The following is a 23,116-nucleotide window of genomic DNA, read 5'->3' as shown; positions in this document are numbered from 1 at the left end:
GCCAGAAAGCAGAACTGCATGGGGCGGGGGCAACCCAAACGATTTTCTTCACTCTGTTGCTATTTAGATGTCTTTTGAAAAAAAAAAGGCGAAGGAAGATGAGTAAAAAGGTTTTTAGTCAGGTTGTTGTCCTAAAAGTGGGGTTGTATACCTAGTGTGCAACACGCCAATGTACACACAGAGTAGAGGTATTTTATTATTGCATATTTGCACAGATATGGGTGCTAGCACACTACACAAAGCTAGCACACTACACAAAGGAGTGTCTTTATCTTGCTACTTGATTAGTAAAAAAACCCTAAATCTACGCCCACTGGTTAGTGACTGCCATAACACTTGCTGTTGGTTAATTATATTTAAATTAGCCTCACTTACTATGTAAATCAGCACGGGGGCAATATGCATAATCCCTCAATTGAGTCGGTGGTCGTGCTCTCCCCCTGCTGCCTTTACTTCTCCCCCAGTTACTGTGGATTTTGCTGATTTCATACCAGTGACATTCTTGTAGCAAGAAGTTTCCTTTATCAATCCTTGAAGTCCCTCTTTTCAGTTCCTCCTCCTCCTCCGGAGGCTGGAGATTAGTAAGGCATGTAAGTTTTATACAAAGGAACCTGGCCTTCTGTTTCACAAGATACTTAGTGAAAAGTCTAATTTTCTGCTGTGCATCAAGGTGTCCCAGCGAGAATTTAGGCTGCTTGGATCTCCAAGATGGCTCTGCCTAAGCACCTCACTCCCTATTCCTACCTCAGAAACTCACCCAGGTGCTGTGCAGGGGAGTACAGAGGAGGCACAGATGGGCACTCACAGAGACAAGGAAGCGTCTTTTTGGTTTTTTTAAGCTTCTGCTGAAACTATGCCCCAGCAAGCTCACCGGGCTGAAAGGAGGCACTCGCCCTTTTCCTCTTCAGTGCTGTCTCAGTTGCACCCAGCAGTTCTCAAGAAGATGGGGCTAGACTGGAGCTTGTCACTAATTGCTATTAATGGTGAAGGAACTGTGCTCCGCAGCCTGGGGCAGGGGAGCGGGTGCAAGCCCTGGCCCTGGCAGCTCTTCAGTTCAGCTCCAGTCCACCCAGAGCTGGAGGTCCACTCCTCCGCAGCAAATGGAGGCTACAGTGAGTTTAAAAGCGCCTTGGCTGTAACCTGGAGTCAGGCACTCGTTCTGTGTGCTGCCTTTTCCTGCCTGCCCCATGCTGCCTTACTCCTCGCCCAGAGAACTGGAGGGTTTGAAGTGAAGGGTGAGAATCACCTCTGTTTTCTGTGCTCGGAAGAAACGCTCCTGAGGCAGCACACTTAGATGTCTAAGAACTGAAATACAAGGAACATATTTATTAATACTTCTGTCTATCTGCCTGCTATTGGCCGGGGAAGGAGATTCTCTTCAGAGACTTCTGGGTTCCTCTTCTGCATTACACAAAGCCCCCTGCCCCCTTAGTAGCCCTGCATTCAAGGGCCACAGAAGAGAAGACAAAAGAACAGGAGGCTTGTGAATCCTGCCATGGGACAGGACCCCATACAAGACACCTGTCAGCGTGGGCTGTGCCTACCTGAACAGCAGAAACATAAATATCATGAGGATTTCCTTGATCAAAACTTGGGCTTCTGAAGAGCAGAGGTGACCCAGGACCTCTTGGTCTTGCATCCACTCAGATGCACATCTTTCACAGCACTGGCGCACCGCATCTCTGAGACCAGCCCGAGGGCAAGGCAGTGTTGTGCTGGCACTAGGAAATGTGGCATTTTCCAGAGCTTGCTCTGTGCCTCAGTTTCCCCAGCTAGAAAAATCGGTTAAGAAAGCTTTTGTGGAGATCTCAGGTTCTTTAGATAAGAAACATTATGTAAAATGCTAAACATGCATTGTGCAATGGGATATCTTTAACATGTGAAAAATTATTCCCATGCCTCTTCCCAGGGTTCTGGTACAGAACTGCAATTCCAAAACAGCAAAGTTGGGACTGCGGCAGCTGTGTGCCTCCCAGCCAACCTGCGCATCCTTGTTATCTCTAAGGTGCTGTTTTGTTTTGTTTTGTTTTCCTCTACTCTCTGTATCCAGATTTGCTCTGTTTATCTCATTCCACATTTAGGGTTTTGCAGACCCAGAAAGGCCCCGTGGAACGGCAGCCACGCTTGTGCCTGTGCTTTCATCTCGTGTGAAGAGAATAGGCATTCACAGAGCTGTACACGCTGCCCTGGACAGACACCCCTTGGCCTGCCCTAAGGTTTGGACTAGTAAGGTGTCACAGCAAAGTGCAATACAACACCTTCGGGAAGCGAGCTGGGTGCCATGCACAGGACAGCACAGGTTTCCAAGCTTCGAGGCACCTCCCTGAGCTCTGCTCAGCAGAAGCAATGCTGCTGTGGTGGAAGCGGAGCGCAGCCTCGGCAAATCAGAGGTAGGACGCAAGTGTGCATGAGTGTGCATGGTGAGAGAGATGGTGCAGGGTTGTTTATGAATCCCATCAAGAAAGGCCCGAAAACAAATGGCTTAATAAAATAACTGTTTTAATAAGACAGAATAAACTTACTTCCCTCCAGACGGTGGGAACCCAATCTTCATGCAGCACCGGAAACGTGGGTGGCTTTCTTCCATGGCACACTGCACAGGTCCCATCCACGGAGAGAAACTCCTTTTTGGTCATTGAAATTAGTATATGATTTTCTTACAAGAAAAAAGTTCTAGTCATCATTTCTACAGAAGAGAAGTCCATGCAGGAACTTCTTGCTGTGCTGTTAGATAAAGGGAAGGCTATGCAGATGGTGGTACCAAGTAGGAGCTGCCCAAAGATAAAAACATCCCAGCGTTTGGCAAAAGCAAGGCACTCGGATACCATGGGGCTTAATTAGCCTCAGTCATTTAAATTCATTGCACTATACAAAAATTTCAACCTCAGAAAAAGTACTGAAAAAAGTTAAGATAAATAAAGCAGTGAATTTTTATTAATGCATTTAGCTGATTAAGCATCTCTCAGTAGTAAAATATTCAAGTATTTTGGACCTATAGAGCTCTGCACCTTCCTCTCCCTTTCAGTGTAAGTGTGGCTCTAAAAGCATCCTTAAATTAGACCTTATTTTGTCATAGTAGCCTTCCCCTCTCTGTGTTGTGGTCACAGAGGTTCTTCAGGCTGTAAGAGAGACATCCTTATTTCCACAGTTGAAAACATGAAGGTGTGTCAGCAACAGTTCCCATCAGACCTGTAGGGCTACATTGTTACTATTGGGGGCCATCATCTTAACACCCACCTAGACAACGTGAATCAACAGTGCCAGATTGCCTTTTAAATGGAGTTGGCAATCCTGAATAGCTAAAGGTTTCAGAGGGAAATACTCTCATTTGGACTTTTCTGTTTTAAAAGTGCTTATGGACTTTGTATGACCTCCTAAACTCTAATGTGAAAGAAAACTTAAAATGTCAGACTTACATAATTTTCAGTTTCCCTCTAGAAACTGGAACAAGTGGGAGTAAGCTTAAAAAGAGAAAGTAAGATCTGTTTCTGGACTTCAGAATGACTATGGAAGAGGGCACAATCAAAAACCCAAGAAAACCCCCTAGTTTTCCCATTTTCAAAAAATAAAATGAAACTGCTATTTGCAATGAAGTTTTTAGTTTAGAATTTTGTAATCAAAGTATGTATAGGAAACCATCCCATGCTTTCCAAGAGAAGCATTTTCAAAGGGAAACCAATTCCTATGTGGTACACCTGATAAAAGAGGACAAGAGAAAACAAAGGCTGCAGCTCTTCTCTGTACCTACTCTTTACTTTTGTGCTTACCAATGTCCTTCTGCTGATATTTAAGACAAAAAGGAGGAACATGAAAGGCCGGGGAAAAAAGGAAGCAAGGCAATAAAATGTTTATCGTGCAAAATCAGGAAATCATTGGCAATAAAACACACTGCACTGATAACAGTACTGGGACTAGATGATACCAGCCTTTCTAGGATTTAACACAATTGAAAAACAAAGATCAAATGAAGCCCTAAAACTTGAGAAAGTTCATATGATATGGAAAATCAGATGTGTTACTGCTGGCAACAGCTGCAGTTTGTTGCTCTGTCTAGAACAGGCGAAAAAATAACCCCAAGCAGCAGCACAGTTTCTCAGCAACTGCTTTCAGCTTTATATTTAGCCTACGGGGCTCCAGCAAACACACTTCCACTACATCTCAGTTGCAGCTCGTTTTCAACCCCGAAATACCGTGTGACCCCAGCCTGAGCCATAGAAGGCTGCAGAACCACAGGCACGGGGCTGTAGAGGAACTGGTGGGTGACTAGAGGCACCCAGTAACACGTCCTTGCCTTCCGAGGCAAGCACAGAGCACTTAGCCCACGTTGAAAGCGAGCTGTGGCACCAGACTAGCCGTATCGCTGCGAGGTGGCACCCGACCTAGTTGGCCATGCTGAGACAGGTGTTACTGGTTCTAACGTGCTGCTCTGCTAGTGTGACTATGCAGCTTTTCGGAGCCAGGCTGGAGCTCTGCATAGTCCTACTGCTTCTAGACAGCCAGAAGCTGGGTGCTCTGCACCACAGATGCTGTTTTATGGGGCAACAGGTCCCTCACTAGTCCTGTCGCTGAAGCAGGACCTGCAGTCCTCCTGAACCCCAGTTCTACTGATCTCAAGGAGACTCAGATTTCACTAACGTGAAGGAGAAAACCATCAGTATTTCTCACGGCACTGTATTTTTTTAGACTGGAATACAGCTAGATGACTCAACTTATAAACAAGTAGTTACTTGATAGAATCATAGAATAGTTTGGGTTGGAAGGGACCTTTAAAGGTCATCTAGTCCAATCCCCTGCAGTGAGCAGGGACATCCTCAACTACAGGTTGCTCAGAGCCCTGTCCAACCCGACCTGGAATGTTTCCAGGGATGGGGCAACTACCACCTCTCTGGGCAACCTGTGCCAGTGTTTCACCACCCTCACTGTGAAACATTTCTTCCTTATGTCTAGTCTAAATCTGCCCTCTTTTAGTTTAAAACCATTACCCCTTGTCCTATCGCTACAGGCCCTGCTAAAAAGTCTGTCCTCACCTTTGTTATAAGGCCCCCTGTAAGTACTGGAAGGCTGCAATAAGGTCTCCTCGATGCCTATTCTCCAGGCTGAGCAGCTTCCAAATTAAGGAAACCAGATGATGACTCAAAAGATTAATTCCAATCCTATATTCCAAAACGACATCTCAGACTAGATGGTTATGGAGCATTTGTAGCAACCATTAGCTTGGAGGAAGTCAGAAGCAACGATATTAATGTGTGGGCACTACGATTACGTAGTCCATCCTAACCTTGGGGTTTCTGCCTTTGCATGAGTTGGGGGGCTTCTTCCAAGCAATTTTAACTGTTACTTCACAAAATACAGGACTATGAGCCTTCTTCACTTCCCAAAGTTAACAATGGAAAAATAAACTGCAGAAATGTCAATGACTATTTGAACAGGTACTCTTTTGGATCCCACATTTTTTAGATTTTGTAAGTCTGATCAAAAGAAAACCCGTCTTTAAAGAAAAAAAAAAGGAAAAAAGGAAAAGAAAAAAAAGAGTAGTATCTTTTCTTCATTCTCCTAGAACTGAACTGATTGAAAGGATATGGCCTGCCCCCTTTTAATGGCCCACCCCATCAACAGCTTTAGGGGCAAATTTAACAGAAAAAGAAAAATATTAAAACAACTTTACTCAAAATCTGATTTTGAGACTTGCAGATATTTTCTTCCCCAGACTTGCAGATGTTTTTCCTTTTTTATCGCCATTATAAAGGTTTTTGCCTAGGTTTACTATAATGTAAGGAACAGATATATAAGCATTTCCTCAGTCCTAGATTTTATTGTTAATCATGAATAATAAAATGATGGCTACTTTAAAAAGTCAAATAAAAAAACAATATAAAAACATGGTCATTAGTGTATTATATATTCACACATAACAAAACAGCTTAACACAGTTGTACTCATATCACAGTTTTCTGTTGTATCAAAGAGAGCATACTTCAGTACATAGCAAATAAAGATTCTGATTTCAACTTCAAATAATCACTTTATATTTACTATAAAAATGTTAAATTAAACTTTTAAAAAGTAATTCTCAAGTCCAGATGCAATCCCCAATATGTTACGTGTACAGAAAGCACAACTTTTGGGAGCAACTGCAAACCACAGAAGGGACAAACTATTTCTGATGCAAATTCTTATCCCACTGGAAGAGATCGGCTTCCTAATCTCCAGGTTGCTTTTGAACAGATACATTCCCTCACCTCAGCTTTTCTTAATATTTTCATTCCTGTATCTCGTGCAAACACATGCTCCAGAAAGTTTCACCTGCATTTTCTAAAACCTCCTGTCTTCAGCATATCTAACACAGATAGCAGATGCTCATTTGCATTGCTACAGCAGCCTCAGTTTACCCTATTGTGAAAGATTTATTCAGTGAAACCGGATGATGTCACAGCAGCATGTCCAGTTCAGAAACTCATTCCAGGACTTCCTGTAAGTGCTGTATGGCACAATACAATAAGCATACAGGCCTTTTTATACTATTGGCACTGACACGAAAGCACTTCAGAGTTAAACTGTACATCTGGAGAGGGGGACTATTGTGATCTAATTGTGATTCATTTAAAAAAAAAAAAAAAAAAAAGGACTGGAGTGCAGCTTCCTTTACATAACATGCATTGACAATGCAAACCAGCCTTCTTCTTTTTGCTTTTCCACCTGCAAAAGAAGAAACCAGATAAAATTTATACATCACCAATTTCCCACAGACTTGCTAGTTAGTGCTGGCTCATGTAGGATAGCTGTCAGTTCACTGATATGTAGCAATTGTCTGCCACTGGCACCACAGAGGTAGTCACACCACCTACTTTAAGACACCTAGTTTAAGCCACAGCTACCTTAAGTAATTTGAATTTCCCCTCTGGTGATGTATACTTTGCTGTCAGGATAGGCAGTCTCAGACCCCAACTTTATTTCTCTTTATCACTCCTAATTTAGGTTACTTTGGACATCAGGAAAGACAGTATTAGTATCTCCTCATGGTTGCTTTCAAGCATACAGACCGATCTATGACTGGTTTACCAGGCTCTGCTGCTGCCTCAAGTTCCCCATGGAAGCACCTTGCTGTTGTCTGTTCTTCTCTTTGCACATCAGGAATCTGAAACCCAGATTGGTGATTTTTCTTTGCATTTGGATTTACTTATCCTTCAGCAACTGACTTGTGCAACGGCTAGGCAAGAGCCTGCTTGCCTCTTATATGTGGCTCTACCAGTACATCATAATGATTACCTGAAATCCTCTGGAGCCACAAGTGAAAGACTGCCAGAGGTTCCCAGTTCTAACACATGAAGATGCCACAGCAGAAAATGTAGTTACAGGATTACTCACTCATAAATAACAGCTCTGTGGCAGCAAACAACTAATGTCACCAGCACTCAGGTCTCCCCTTACCAATTGTCCAGAATCCAAACTGCTGTGAATCGATTACTATTAGTCTCGGTAGATTTAAGGTAGGACAGAGCTCTCTTCCTCTTCTTTATGTCTTGCTTTTTACTTCTGTGGCACCACAATCAGAACTTTCTGGCTAAAGATTTTTCAGTCTTACCTTTGGTCTTTGGTTGACGGAAGTTAATTTCACACTTTCTGACATGGCACTTAGGGGTGAACAAGGTTTGCTAGAATCACCTACAGACCTGTAGACATTCAAAATGAGATTGAAAAAATGAAAAACAGAAGTGACTACCAGAATCATGTCTCACATGCCAAGTTAGGATCCCTCATCAATAGTCTTCAACAACCCATGTCATCTGTCTGATGTCACGTTGCAGGTATTTTAAATACAAACAATGGAAGTTGTGAAAAAGCTATTCAACTTTTGTCCCATTTCCACAGAGTTGAGTGTGATGAAATCAGGGAAAGTCAGTGAAGCTGAAGAAAAACGTGGCAATTTCTCCACTGTGTTCAAGTTCTGCTGCATGGGTAATCAAAATACTGTAAAAGTGAAATAGTAAAGGGTTAACTTTTACCTTCTCATACTGGTCATACTGGCAGGGGAAACACTGTCTTCTTTGGAGCTGTCCATAGCAACTGCCGTGGGAACAGAGACTTCAATTGTCCTCCTTGCATTTTCTAGGCAATAAATAATAGCTTGATTCTGATGAGAACACAGCAACGTTTCGCAACATTAATTTAATTTTCCCATTTTTTCAGAAGCATCACATAACTCTTCACAATTGCATAGAATATACAGAGCAGACATAAAACATCAGGCTGAAGGTCTATCCAACCCCATACCCAATCTCTGAAAATGACAGATATTGAAAGCAGATACTCAGAGCAACTATGGACAACATGCATAGATACAGAATGATTCTTCAATGGATAAACCCTCTGGCTTTTGGCAATCAGAGGTTTAGAGACTTACGGTTTCTCTACTGTATTCCTTTAAGATTTTACTTTTCATGCTGAATTTACATTACAACAGCCATAGAAGTGTTAAAAGTGTTATGACCCCACTGCATGAGTCATTGCACATGCACCTGCATGCATATGCACACACACGTGGTCTCTCCTCCCTCTACCCCTCAAGTCCTTCCCTGCATACATCCTCTGTGGTTTATGAAGCGGGAAAGGACAGGTGCCCTAGGCAGAGGATGCGTACATGCTCACATGCAATTCTGCCTGTAATTGCAGTAATTCTGTGTAAAGATAAGGCAGCCCTCACCCACTGTAGAGTATTTTTGTTTATAGTTACACATGGCAGCTAATTTATGACTCTTGAATCAGTAAGAATATTCCCTTCACTAATTTATCTCTTCAGATGACTGGAAGCTTAAGTTATTTCTTTCTATAGCACTGGCAGTAACTCAGCAAAGTAGTCTGATGGAAAGAGCACCCAAAAGACCAAAAACTAAAATGTGGCTGAGAATTGGATAATCGCTCTGCTGTGACTTTTAGAAGCTCGATGTAAATACTTGTATCTTTTTATAAAAGATTGTCCAGCAGAAGGACTGATTTAAAAAGCCTAGTTCTGCCCATCAGTGACTATGTAGCAGAACTGTTCTGCAGACAAGGACATAGCAAAGAACAGATTTACCATGAAGCATGATATTTGCAGCAGACTAATTACTAAGGAGGAGTTTAGCTGATACATTTTTAGCTCTCCTAAGTAAGGAGTGTTTGTACCACACAGTCATTAACAGCAATTGTACTACTGACCACGACCACTGACCCAATCCGATAAGGACAGAGAACTCCCAAAAGGGGAAAAACGATGTCTTACTAGTTTTTGTTTCTCCTGAAGCTGGGTACTTACCAGTATAATTTAGGGATGGGGGCAGAACAGGAGATGTCATCGGAGGGACCATATCGGCAGCAGCTAATTTCTGCTGGTCTATTAGCTGCAACAGTTTATCACGGGCTTCTGTACTCTGACGATTCAGCTCTGCTATTCTTTCCTCCAAGGTCTTCGACATTGTGAGATGAGTCTACTTGGATAATTGGATAACAACTTCTAATTAAAAACTTATAATTTGCACCTTCAGGGAGAGCATGCAATATATTTCAACTACTTCTATGCATTTAATTTTCAGACTGAAAGTAAACATGATTATATAGCACCTTCTGTGGAAAAATCTGAGTTTGTCCCTTTCAACGTCCTGTGTCTAGGTCCTTAATTGACTAAACACAACATTTTAAACTGGTCTTCCTACAAACAGGAAAAAACAGCTATTGTCTGTATCATTAAAAAAACGAAAGAAAACTCCCAACCACCCATCAATTAACCATAATTAAGAAAATTTTTAATCAGAGAGACACATACATATTCAGGACAGTTTGGGGAAACAAAAGCAGATTTCTAGCAGAAATATCCTGGAATTCATCTTTAAAGCAGGTTTTCATCCACTTTGACCACTTCCCCCCTGGCCCCAGTAATTGCTTCCACAAAAACGACACTTTTAAAAGCTGGCATCGTCTTGTACAACTAAATGACTTAACATTGCACAACATAATACAATGTGGAAAGCAACAACACTCTCAGCCTACATTTACATGAGGAAATTTAAAATCCTTAGGATCCTTAACTGAACAGTAATTCAGCCACTGAGATGGAACAGAAGCAAAGATAGTAGCAAGGGCAGCGATTAGCCATTTCTGCGATGTTAACTCCACCCACTGGGGTGCCACTGAATAGCTGCTTAGTTGCAGATTAAAGTTTTTCTAAGTGAACTGAAGCATTCAAGTTCTCTCCTTCCCAAAGATTTTGGGATTTTTACCACATGGCAGGACAGACAAGACAGATCCAGTTAGTACATACACTGTAAGTATTCGCAAGAAATGTGCTTGCACCAACTTTAATCTCTGGCTTTTGGGTCACAGTAGCACAACAGATGTATGGCATGGATTTAAACATGTATTTCACAAGCTTGACAAGAACCTGTGGGTTTGTGCAGCGCTTTCACTGATAATATTATCCAAGCTATAAGAGGTACGCCTGACCATGTTGCAATCACACCTCTTTTTGCAGCATAACCTTACCCTAAGCTTATAAACATGATGCACACTTTTCAGCACTCGGATACAACATAGGCCAAATATAAGAAACTATTGTTGAGCTCCTTAGGGAATGATAAAAACCAAAGTCTCCAAGCAAATGAATGAAAGGAATATTTGTTTTGCTACTCTTTTCCTTAAAACAACTGACAACAGGGAAGAAGCAGTCTTAAAGCATCAGTAAACTATGGGAATGGAGATGAGCAGAAAGGGGAATCCATCCTTCCTTTTCTGTTAAATTCTCACCTGTCCTTGTGAAGAGTCTGCCCTAGAATTTGCATTTCGTATTGGGTCTGGTTGATGTAGGCAGTCACTTGTGTTTTCAGAAAAGCCTCTGAATTTGCTCAGTTGAGCTTTAATTAGAGAGTTCTGCCGTGTGAGCTCAGCTATCTGTCCTATCAGATCACTGTTTTGCAATAACTCGTCAGCTGTGCTGTTTTTTATAGTGTCACCTGGGCAGGACAGACTGATTTTCTCATGGGAACTCTCCAAGTCTTTGTCTGCGGGAGGAATTGGTTGCCTTTGAGAGATGAGACAGTTTTCCTCAGTCGTGCTCTGTGTTCTCAAGGAGGAAGGTGAGCTCCGTTCCTTGCATGGTCCTCTTTCAGTGTTTTCAGGAGACTGAGAAATGGCTGTAAACACTATGAACAAGAAATAAAGGAACGGTAAGGAAAGAGACATGCAATCCTCATCAAGGAAACTAGCAGTGACTTTATTGCATCAGGCTAGTAATAATCAAGCAGGAAATTGAATTGTAACATCTAGCCTGAATGGTGTTACGTTACTGATCAAAATCACTCTATGCAAGATCCTGCTGCAAGAACTCACCAGGTTTAGTATTTCCTATTGCATTTAGAATAGGAAATTTACATGATTTAATTACAGATTGAGAGAGAAGTCAGAGAGAAGATGATAAAATTGTTTTGAATTTCTTAGCTGATAGATCAAACATTATTTCTTAATTAGTCCTCCATTTTCCAACATCCAGTTACCTTACCTGATAAACTGTAAGTTTGTGTTTTACTTCTGATATTTATACTGGGTTGGTAACAAAACTTTTATGTTTATAAAACAAAATAATACAAGACTTTTGGCATAATAATAAACTAGCTATTTACTCAGTCCCTAAGAAAGGGGAAGCACTCTGGACAACAGAAGTCGTTAGGTATTTTTTGTGGTCATCATTAGCAAATAGATAACACACCACACACACACCCAAATATGTTACAGCACTGTCAGCTGCTACGTGTTAAGTCCATGTTAGATTTTGTGATCAAAACCAGATTTTCTATGCTTTAAATACCAAATAGCCCATTCCTTTCCAAGCTTTAGATTTTGCCTCTTGAACACAGCATGACATTTTGAAAGTTACACATCAGTCTATTTTATGAATATTTTTTCATAAAGAAGTGTTCAAGAAGTTTAACATTTGTTGAACCATTTAGCATCCTTAACAGTCTTAAAAGAGTAACAATACATTTCTCACACAGCTAAACTACAGTGAAGTCTAGGAATACAGTTTTAGATTCTTGTTTCAAATGACAGACACCATCTGACAGTTCTCAATGGGACTGAAGCCAGATGTTGTTCTTTGCAGCAAGCTACCTTTAGTTCACCTCCTCCTGATTTATTATGTGCCTCCTTGCAGCATAGGTCAGCACCAAAACCTTGAACTAGATAGAAACTTTCAATTGCACTGCCAATTGCTTAAATTAAAAGGACTTTTGGGTTCATTTTCTGACTTGGAAAAGACTTACAAAGCAACACAGCTGAAAGGGGGGGGTGGGAGGGGGGAAAGGAGGAGGGAAGACACAAAACCCCACTACTGTGCCCTACTTCCTGTCAGCAACCATCAAGTTAGCCATAGCTGTAATTATCCGCCTCTCAACAACAGAGGGTTACAGGGGCCTAGCACATTCAGTAAGATGCATGTGGTTACAATGACAGTTGCAGGAGGAAACAGTTAATTTTGAGAGTCACAGAGCATCCTCCCTTCTGCTCACTTCATTAAGTTTAAATGAGGACCACTTTTCCTAATCACCTCTGATGAACTTTCTTCCTCTCAACAACCAGAATTGAACTACTGACCTATAGAACTCCTGAAGCCTATAGATACTGACACAAGTCTGAGTTCATCTAGTTATCCGGCACCACATAATTTCACCCAAAACTTCTTCAGCCACTTCCTGTGTATTAAATGAAACCCAGTGGAAACCTCCTCCCAAAGCTTTTAGAAAACCTTTGCTGGGAAGACTGGCTCAAAGCAAGAGTACACAGCCTACAGACATCTTGGTTTGTCTGCAGCATAGGCTGTGGAGGTACTGAATTTACAGTCTTCAGTGGTCCCACCATTAAAGGTGATGGAGGCTGGATTACAACATCAGCAGATGGAGATCTGAGATCATGTGCTGTATGTCATAGACATACACAGAGACAGCAAATCATACAGAAGTGCCAAATGAAAACCAGTACAAGATAAAAATGCCAATCTGGATTGACACTGACGGGACTATAGACAGTAGATGGAGAACTGTGGGGGACAGAAAGTCTAAACGAAATCTTAACAACAGGCATAGGAAGAAAAGAAATGCGTATCTGGGCACAGAAGCAGGATATTCCAGCTATAGGGCCAAGGTGTCTAGGCATACAAAGCAAAAGTTTTCACAGAAAATATATCTCCAGAGATAATGTGAGCCTGGGAGATTGAAATGGTAACACACTACACAGACTCCCAAGTTTACTACAGCCAGAGAGATCTCACCATTCTGGAGGGGAAACAACTCCTGACTGCTCTTCTGCCGGGGGGGAGACAATAGCACAGCTGGCTGGAAGATGTGAGCTGGCAAGCTTCTACCAGCTCCTGCACCACCTGAGGCACCTGGCCTTGGGAGAAACTTGAAAGGAAGTTCTTCCTTTGGGAATTTCAACATATTTTCCCTCTTGCCTGCATCAGTCCTGGTCTCAAAATAGCTCAAATCAGGTTTTTCTAATGAAAGAGACAAAGCAGGGATAGAATAAAAAAAAAATTAAAAAAGGGGGGTGGGGAATTAGTCTTAGTGCAATAGCAATGTAGAGAAAAATCTCAATGACAACTCTTATATTCAGGTATCTGAAAAGACAGGCTAGAGCATGTTCCCCACACATTCCTAACTTCCTTCTGATCCCCAGGTACAGAACTCTCTTGCTCGAGCGTAACATAAATCTTTACCAGCCTTAAAGCAAGAAAAGCTATTGTATGTAGCCTCACAATTTCAGGATACTAGTGAGTGATCTGTTTGTAGCCCATGCACAAGACTTACAGCCACGTGACTTGTGAGGAATAGGTATTTAAGTGAGCTGCGTTTGGTAATACACTCTTGAGAAAAGCAGACCTGCACACTTGTCCTAATCTCCCTCTCTTATAAATTTGATGGGAAGAATAGTGGAGTGGAAAACAATTAAAAGCTTTTTTGAGCTCTCCAATGATCTTTTTATAACTTAACTCAAACCATACATCTCTTCACTAAAAAGAGAAATTCTTTTTCTGTGTAATTAAGTACAACTAGGTTGTGTCTACATTACCATCTATTTTAATCATTCCAGGGAGGCAGAAAATGAGAAGCATAAAATCAAAGTTGTAGCTAGCTGTGAGACCACAGTAACTTTAATATGCTCAGATCTACTGCTGTATCAGTGCTACCTTTGAATTTTCCCTTCATGATTTTGTTCAGAACAACTAGCTACTCCCCTCCTTTTTTTTCTTTTCCTTTTTTCTTTTTTTAAATAATATATGTATCACTTAAAGCCCAAGCCCAGGAGTACTGCATCCAGCTCTGGAGCCCTCAGCACAGGAGAGACACGGACCTGTTGGAGTGGGTCCAGGGGAGGGCCACAAAACTGATCAGAGGGATGGAACACCTCTCCTATAAGGACAGGCTGAGAGTTGGGATTGTTCAGCCTGGAGAAGAGAAAGCTCTGGGGAGACCTTCTTGCAGCCTTCCAGTACTCACAAGAAAGAGGGGGACAGACCTTTTAGCAGGGCCTGTTGCAATAGGACAAGGGGTAATTGTTTTAAACTAAAAGAGAGTAGACTGCAATTAGACATAAGGAAGACATTTTTCACAATGAGGGTGGTGAAAGTCCGGCACAGGTTGCCGAGAGAGGTGGTAGATGCACCATCCTCGGAAACATTCCAGGTCAGGCTGGACGGGGCTCTGAGCAACCTGATGTAGCTGAAGATGTCCCTGCTCATTGCAGGGGAGTTGAACTAGATGACCTTAAAAGGTCCCTTCAACCCCAAACTATTCTATGATTCTATGACTTGGCTAAAAGGTTAATGTTGCAGTCCTGATCCAGACAGAAGGATGCCAATGGGGATGGAATACATATTTCTATGTGTATTCCACATTCCTATAATATTGTTAAAAAATAATCTGTAGAAAAGTACTTGTGCTCACAGCAGAACTCATGGCATATGTATTTCCAGAAGCAAGAGTCATGCTCATGCAAGAGGTATTTACTCAAGCAGGCATCTATGAAATACAAGCTCTTCCACTACAGGGATAAACTAGCCACAACTCCTGTTTCATCCTTCACACATGCATGCACACACCTTGGCTGTTCGTTGGACCTTTGCTTGCAATTCCAAAATGGTTTGGACTTTGTTCTCTTCTAGGTTCTACCAAAGGGAGGCCTTTAAATGCTTGTGTGAGAGAGATCAGCTGTTCATCTGTTACTGTCATGTATTGCTGAAGCTTCTTCTAAAGGAAGAAAGAAAAAAGAGATCCAGAAATTTGTACTCTAGCAACATGAATTAGAAAATTATATACCACAAGCAGCCCTGAGAAGAAATTTGGCCTCTTAATACCATTGCATGAATCTGTAGGATTCCAGTGAGGCATTAGTGTCACCATATTTCTCATTTATTTCCTCTCCTGACTCAAATAAATTATTTCGTGTTCCTTTTCCTAACTCATGACCCCACTCCCTCTCCACGGTTGCTTTATTCCCAAATGTAACCATTGAACAAATCTACCTCCACTGCAAAGTGAAAAAAAGAGAATGTAGTATTCCATCTAGTCTACTCTGTTGCTCCAGTACTGTTAACAGTATAGAAGTGTGGAGGAAGATGCTTAAACTTTTAGACTGATAAAGTAAAGCTCAGTTTCATGGAACTAGCATTTTCCAAGGCTTTAAAAGTTAAACATCATAAATAAAGATAAAATAGTGGCTTTCCAAGCGTTCCTTCCCCCCACCTCATACCTGCTATTACAATTCTCAGGCTCCTCATTCAATTTAATAATTTTCTTTTTGTCTATTGTTAAAATCTCTTGAACATGAGACAATGCATGTCAGCCCGTATTTACAACACAACTCAGTACTCTAACAAGTCATCCTGATGGGTAAGGGGGAGTCAGTACCTGCAGAGTAATGTTTTCTTCCCTCACTATAAGTATTTCTGCAGTCAGAGCATCAATCAGTTCTCTGTGTTCATTCAACATCTCTTCATGCTGCTGCCTCATCACCTCTTTCTCACGCAGATGAATTTCACTCTAAGAAGGAAAAAAAAGTCAAAAACCTACTATAAATCAACACAGATTCATATCTGGAAACAGGAATGGGCCCATATGACATCATACAGTAACAGCTCTTCCCGCTATTGCTAAATTGACTTCATTACTTTAACAACAAAATCCAATTCTCAGGGCTTGAGAACTCTCAGTGAGCTTATTGTTCCTTCTTTGTTACTCCAGAACACTGTAGGGAATCTGATACATCCTTATTCTTCTGCCTTTACAACTGTTATGGGCTGTAACTCAGGCATTGCCTCTCTGCACAGATTCTGTTTTCTAAGTCACTGAATCTTCATGCAGTAATCAAGTAACTCCAGGTGCGCTGACGCTTGACAGTATCCTGTGCTACTTGTGCCTATTCTTTAGTTTCCTTACACCATCAATGAAGACAAATTTGACTAAATAAAGGAGAAAATTCTTGCTTTCTAATGTTTTCCCTCAGAGACAAAAATTTCTAGAGGGTTTCATTTCTTTTATTAAAGAAGACAAAAAGGTTTATTTGTTAACAATCTACTTGAGCATGAGGCAAAAGACTTTACTGGAAAGAACCTCTTGCCCTCAAAAGATATTATCAGTGTATTATTTTAAGATAGACCACTGCAGTAGCCAGGCTTTCTGTACAAGACACAAAAGAGTCCCTTCTACCTCTAATGGGTAAACTGAGAGACTTTCATTGCAGTCAATTCCTCCCTTTTCATTAGAGTTTCTAGCAAACTAAAAGTTTTAATTCCTGATTGCATGCGATCCAAATAATAAGTGATGATAATCAGACCTCAAAGTAAATTGGGAGCCAGGCAAGACCAAAGTTGACATCTGTAAAGTAACCTTATACGCTTTTTCATTCACCCTACAGAATCAATGCAAAGTCTTCTCACCTCTTTGAGGTAGCGCATCAAACGACAGAGAGCATTCACCAGTGACAAGGTAAACCCGGTGAGGCCTTCACTCCTCTCAGTTTTTCGAACCTCACGACCTGTACATCGCTCATATTCCTCCAATTCATGCTCCACTTCATGTATCATGCGGTGGAGAACATCTAGGCTGGATTTGTTGTCCCTCCGAAGTTCAATGGGGATTGAATTAGCTGGAGAATCATCTCTCCTCTGTCTTGCAGAGTTCTGTGCAGTTTGTTTTCTTTTCACTGGGTGGGGGGAAGAAAGTGTCACTGGAATTTCAACTTGTATAGAAAGCTTTGCAGTACCAATGAAATTACATTGTTTATTGAAGTAAATCAAAGGAGAGGCCCTCTCTTGCCCTGAGCTGAAATGGACCATCAAAGAACGTCCCCAGTCATTCCAGTTATTTTCAGATCATCAAACAACACATTTTCTGCCACCACATTAGTACCTCTCAGGCATGACTTTTTGATGCTTTTATAAAATACCTGTTTATACTTTCCTCTTTCTCAGAAGCATGCAAACAATTTGCCAGTGAAATAACCAGTGAAAAATATCAGCTGTTTCAGGTCTCTCACTGAGCAACTCTTTCACAACATTCCTTTCATGTTACAGTTTGTATATGATGTCAGTCCCCAGTACAAATGTGTGTAGAATATGGGGACTGAAATGCATCATAAGTCTGTGCAGCATAGAATAGAAAGCTACATCATAAACAAAAAAGCCCTGCACAGGAGAGAACTCCATGGCTAGAAAGGCAATGGGTAGCATCAAAGGCCTGTATTTATGGGTCCCAGATTCCTGGGAATTGGCTTCGCATGAGCGTGGAGAATACAGGGGAATACACTACACAAGGGGCTGTGGAACGTCCACCCTTAGAGATGCTCGAGACTTGGCTGGAAAAGGCCCCCCCTAATCAAACTTTGGAGTTAGCCCTGCGACGACTTCCAAAGATCCCTTTCAACCTACATTTTCTTATGATATTAAGGACCTTGGTCAAAGGGAGGTATGTTATTTTTAAAAGTACTAAACTTTTTGCTGCCATTTGCTTTTGTTTCCTTGAGTTTGGGTTCAGCACTTGTCTCACAATATAAGTGGAGTCTACAGCCTCTTCTTCGTCTTCATTCTGAAGTCTTGAATGGATTCTCTTGACTATGCTGGTAGCATTGAGGGCTGATTTAAACACAAAACAAAACAAAAAATAAACATATTAAATATTTTGGGTATGTTCTTAACAGTAATATGTTATAAAGTAACTTTATTAGATGTCTTTTTAGTCTGAAAATTAATCTGAGACGAATTAGCATGTCTCCATCTCTCATCCCCACTCAGAAAAGGAATTCCAAACACGATCCTAACAACCCTTGAACAGCCTAACAACTCTTGAGAGGCTGTGATTTGGCAAATCCAACCTGACTGATCCAATGATGGAGAAACAGTTGTTGGAGTCAAAGGCACATTTGATTCCTGTGATAAGGTATTTTTTCTCATATCCTTTTCAGCCCACAACTGAGAATTCACCAAGGAATTTTCTTCTCTCAATAACCGAAGTAGCCTACATTCAAAACAAGAATAACAGTGAATTGTAACAGGATAATAGCACGATTCTAGATTACCTGTTGAGTTTAGAAAGAGCTTTTTAAAATATCTAACACAGCTCAGGTGAGTTCCCTGCTCACATTCATTCCCAGTCTGAATGTCACAACAAGTGATTTCCCTAGAATTCCGAGGTAAGGAAAGGAGGAGAGGGGCAAAACAGAAAAAGCAACTTAACTATACCCATGCAACACCCTTTTAACTCCATCTGTTTCCAGTGTTAAGAGTGTGGAAACCTGAATAGATGTATTTGTACTGACCTGTCAGAATTGATGCTGGATTTGAAATTCAGAGAGTCATGGTGTCCATCTTCTGATTGATAGATTGATAATGCTTCCTCTTCCACTTCATTAAGAGCCTTTTTAGGAGACAACAAAGAAAATAAAAGGGACTTCAGAGCAATTTCAGTTTGTCTTTAGGAAGAAGTTAGCAATTTTCTGAAATTGTTTCACACCTCTAGAGTTTTGGGGACTTTTAATACCTAAGAAATACTGATACTGACAACTGTCTCTTAAAATAACATAGCAAGTGACTAATTCAATGTCAAATATTTTATTTGGATGATTTATATTAAATAAGAAAGACCACACACACTGTAGGATTAAAAAAAGCTTTAAAGACTGTAGCAAAGCACATAGAGAGATGTACCAGGCAGAAGATGGAAAAAGCAACCTAAATGATAGCATTTCTAAAATTTCAGCCATTTTACATTACAAGCTAAACAACCTTGTAATGAGATCTGCAAAATTACATTTACATTCTATGCGTAAAATGCAACCAAAACAAGATATAATCCTACATACTACATTCATAGCAAACTTTACGCAATCAAATTTAGAATTAGGGTTCTGCAAACTACCAGGTTTCTGCGCTTCTTGGGTAGGCTTCACCAGATAGCCTTTAACTATGATTTTGGTAGGTATGTAAGGAAAAGAAAATCTCACAGGAGCTCAGCAGACAACTATCAGTACACATTTCTTTTAAAAGTTTAAGCTTATCCTGCAGCACGCATCCAGTGATACAGATTACAAAGATGCTACAGTTAACTCTATGTTAAAAAAACCAAATACTACATTGAAATACATCACAGAGCAGTACAGCAACTCAAATTACAGATATTTGTGCAAGATAGAAGGAAACAGGATTAGAGAACCATGAGAATATGACATCATCACTTTCACTCCCACAGCCCTTTTGGTCTTCATCAGTGAGCTGCTTTCTGGGAGTGTCATATGCCTGTTCTCAAACCACAGTGAGCATTCCTGGTACAACTCATGTTATGAAAAGAAAACAGCACACAAAGGCAATCTAAATAGAATTTTTAAACAAATTTAAACAAATTTTGAACTTTCTGAAGAAGTATGAATAATTGTAAAAGAATGTGAAGTACTAAAATTTACTTTTAGCACTAGTCAAGACTGTGGAGTTTACTAGGGTACATTTACATGTGTGTTATCAGAAATAAACTGGAGGCCAACTGGCTATGTCCCCATATATACGGACACAATTAGAAAATCAGAGGCATATTTCAATACCTAGGAATTAGTTAAGTGACATAAGAGTTGTTTTCTTAGTCTGGAATTACTTTGTTCCTTTCCTGATAATTCCAAAAGTTAAAAGGGAGAGCATAAAATATGAGAGAGCTTCTATGAGACACGAGATGTTTGTTTCTTATATTCAAAAGTTAAGAAACCAAAAAATCACGATTCCCAGAGTCTTGCAAAACAAACTCACCTCCATTTAACGTCATTTTCTACGTATGTTATCAACATGGTATACAATAAACAAAAGACAGGTTTAGGTCTGCTTGGAAACTCTACCTTTGAATATTCTTACTTTGTGCAAACAAAAAAGCCACAGGACATGCATGGAACAGAATATACATTACCGGGGAATCCATTACAGATTCACTAAGGATGGAAAGCTGAGTGGGAGGATCACATTTTTGTACAATGGGTCCTTGAGATGATTCTAGGTCACAGTTAGGAGCCATTGTTACATTAGGGAAACCTAGAGGAACCAGACAAAACAGGGAAGAACACAGAGGACTCGGTTTGTCGTATGTTGCAGGACTTTGTATGACAAAGCAAGTTCCGGTACTTTGCACAAAAAGGGTTACAGGGGTGTATGTCGCTTTAAACAACTGCCAAAGGCCAACCATAGACTTATTTTAATACATTCGACCATGTACCAGGCTTCTGTCCTTCTCACCTGTGGAAATACACTTGGGCAGAGGCAGCATGTAGGATGAAACAGTCATTACAAGCAAAAGAGAGTGGCAGCCTACAGAGAAAATAATCTAAGCTTAAGATTTCACATGCAAAGCCAATCCTGCCTTTCATCAGCATAAGGACCCACAAACCAGGATAAGAAAAGGAAAAGCCTTGTTCACGAATTGCTGATAAATCTTCAACACCACCCAAGAGCAAGCAGTTAACCCATGCAGCAATGAGGATCAGAACTACTAAAGTGGCTCGAACTGGTGCTCTGTACAGGGCAGTAGCTTGGCTGTGGAAATGGTGAGCATGAGGTGTTTCACAGTAAGTGATCTGAAATTCCACAATGGACTGATAACCAGCCATGGCTCACTCTCCCTTGTCATGGGAGGTGTTGTCCTCATCTGTATTTCACTGAATGTGAACAAGATCAATCGTACTACATTAGATAATGAGACGAAAACAGTTAAAAAGAATAGTTTGCAAAGCAAGACTATTTATGAAAAGCAAGGAGATAATCTTACATGTACTACCATATATAAATGAGATGGTCTACCTGTTCGTGTGCGAGGAGCATCCCCAAACAAGTCTTTTGCCACAGCCATAACCTGATCAGATCGTTCCAATACATCTCGCAAATGGTACTGATCAGACAGAATCTGAAAGTACAGCGCATAAGGAAATATTTCATACTGAGCAGACAGATTTTTCCTTTGTTTTTTTGGTATTGTTCTTCTAAACGGTTAGCAAGAGAACAGCCAACAAGACATGTTTGCAAAGTTGGTGCTGTGCAATTAGATCTGAGTTAAGATAGATCAGAAAACCATACTTCATTCTGAGTGACTAGAATTCACCTTGTTTTTCTGAAAAATTCAACAGTTATTACTTCTGGGGCCCCCATCAGCACTGACTTTCTCTTTAGAGCCAGTTCTCTCACTCCCTTCTTCTCCTCCCAGCCCGACACAAACAAGAAGCTGGGTGTTTATGACACACTCACAAAAACAAAGACATATGTCTGGCAATTAAAAAAAAAAAATTAAAATAATCAGTATACAGCCTCAAATCATTTGATTTCCATGCTGCTGAGTCAAAGAACACTTATCTACATCTGACAGACACCCAAAACCTGCACTATTTGATTAGGTCCAAACCAATTCAGGCAGACCTGTTTCGTTCAGCCTTGATTATTGAAAATCCTGCCTAAAAATTAAGCCACATACTGCCATAAAAAGTTTGACAGCCATAAACACAGCTGACTACATCTGGCATCAGAAGACATTTTGGGAATCTCCACACATTTCTCACAAGGCACAGCTGCTGTATTCAAGGTCTCTCCACCCCAGTATTTAAAGCCCATCACTGGCACCACGACAGCTGCCCCCTAAGGAAGGAGGGAGGCCTTTGAGCGCAAAGCAAGAGGCATTCAGCTACTGTGAGCTGAACGGAGCTGACTGGGGACATAGCTTCGTGGGCAGAATGCCATTCAAAACTCCTCACTGACTTGTGGTTTCATTCACAAAGCTGGAAATGGCAAATTAGTAAAATTATATCCCACAACCTGTGAAAAAGGTAGTTAAACACCTGAGAAGAGCCCAGGTATGTAAGTGACCTCCATTCATCATCGTTAATCAAATTTAGTCAGACAGACTCCAAAATACTTTCGAAAATCCCACAGAAAAGACAGGCTCATGTAAGTCCTCCTACACAAAATTTGAGAACTGCATGACAATTTTTGCTCCCCCAGGAATCATAAGAGGAACTGGCTTGCAGCAGTTACAGAGCGCTATATGCACTATATCTCCACATTGTTTCTTTCAGAGTCCATTGCTGAGTTTGCTGCTTTATATTCAGCCTCATTCAAAAAATTCTAGGCAGTGGCATTTCACCTGGTCATCCACCCCCTCCATTTTACTGTATTTTGTTATGTCAAGACGTTTCCCCATATACCTAGTTTCCATGTCTTTTGAGCATGAATTACACTGCTACTACACTTTTCCTCATAACCAATTTAGCAAATCAGTCAAGAATATTCATCTTTCAATCACCTCATAGGTCTACTTTTCCAAATCACTATTCAGTTTTCACACTTGATACTAACTAAATCTAGTCTTTCCATTTAGCCATTTGATGTCAAAACAATGCAGGATTTTATACAAAGTTTTGCCAGATCTGCAGAAAAAAAAAAAGTTTGTCTGTCCCACAGCATGATTCCTTTCCTTAAGGCAATTAAAACTAAGGTCACATGCTTAATCAGACAAAAATTATCCTGGTTAATTTGTTTTCACCCTCCCTAGTAGATCTCTTTCACCATCAGCAGGTTCCTAAG

At 40.8% G+C, this 23,116-nt stretch overlaps 1 protein-coding gene across 1 annotated transcript in view; it reads right to left on the bottom strand.

Moving 5' to 3' along the window:
- Positions 1–6,642: 6,642 nt before the first annotated feature.
- The window catches only part of SPICE1 (spindle and centriole associated protein 1), a gene marked incomplete at its 5' end in the record, with an annotated part of 19,947 nt that continues 3,473 nt past the window's right edge, over positions 6,643–23,116 (bottom strand). The window contains 13 exons of the mRNA XM_010288543.1: positions 6,643–6,696; positions 7,583–7,670; positions 8,004–8,106; positions 9,293–9,464; positions 10,777–11,171; positions 13,292–13,516; positions 15,122–15,269; positions 15,930–16,061; positions 16,958–17,223; positions 18,011–18,151; positions 18,391–18,533; positions 18,835–18,932; positions 21,324–21,449. Of these exons, the coding sequence (XP_010286845.1) occupies positions 6,643–6,696; positions 7,583–7,670; positions 8,004–8,106; positions 9,293–9,464; positions 10,777–11,171; positions 13,292–13,516; positions 15,122–15,269; positions 15,930–16,061; positions 16,958–17,223; positions 18,011–18,151; positions 18,391–18,533; positions 18,835–18,932; positions 21,324–21,449 (2,091 nt within the window). The remainder of the gene's footprint in view (positions 6,697–7,582; positions 7,671–8,003; positions 8,107–9,292; positions 9,465–10,776; positions 11,172–13,291; positions 13,517–15,121; positions 15,270–15,929; positions 16,062–16,957; positions 17,224–18,010; positions 18,152–18,390; positions 18,534–18,834; positions 18,933–21,323; positions 21,450–23,116) is intronic.

This window comes from Phaethon lepturus, unplaced genomic scaffold (assembly GCF_000687285.1).
Source record: "Phaethon lepturus isolate BGI_N335 unplaced genomic scaffold, ASM68728v1 scaffold9366, whole genome shotgun sequence".
Classification (NCBI taxonomy): Eukaryota; Metazoa; Chordata; class Aves; order Phaethontiformes; family Phaethontidae; genus Phaethon; species Phaethon lepturus.
Note: the sequence above shows the minus strand (reverse complement) of the source record. Positions and strands in the feature narration are given on the sequence as shown.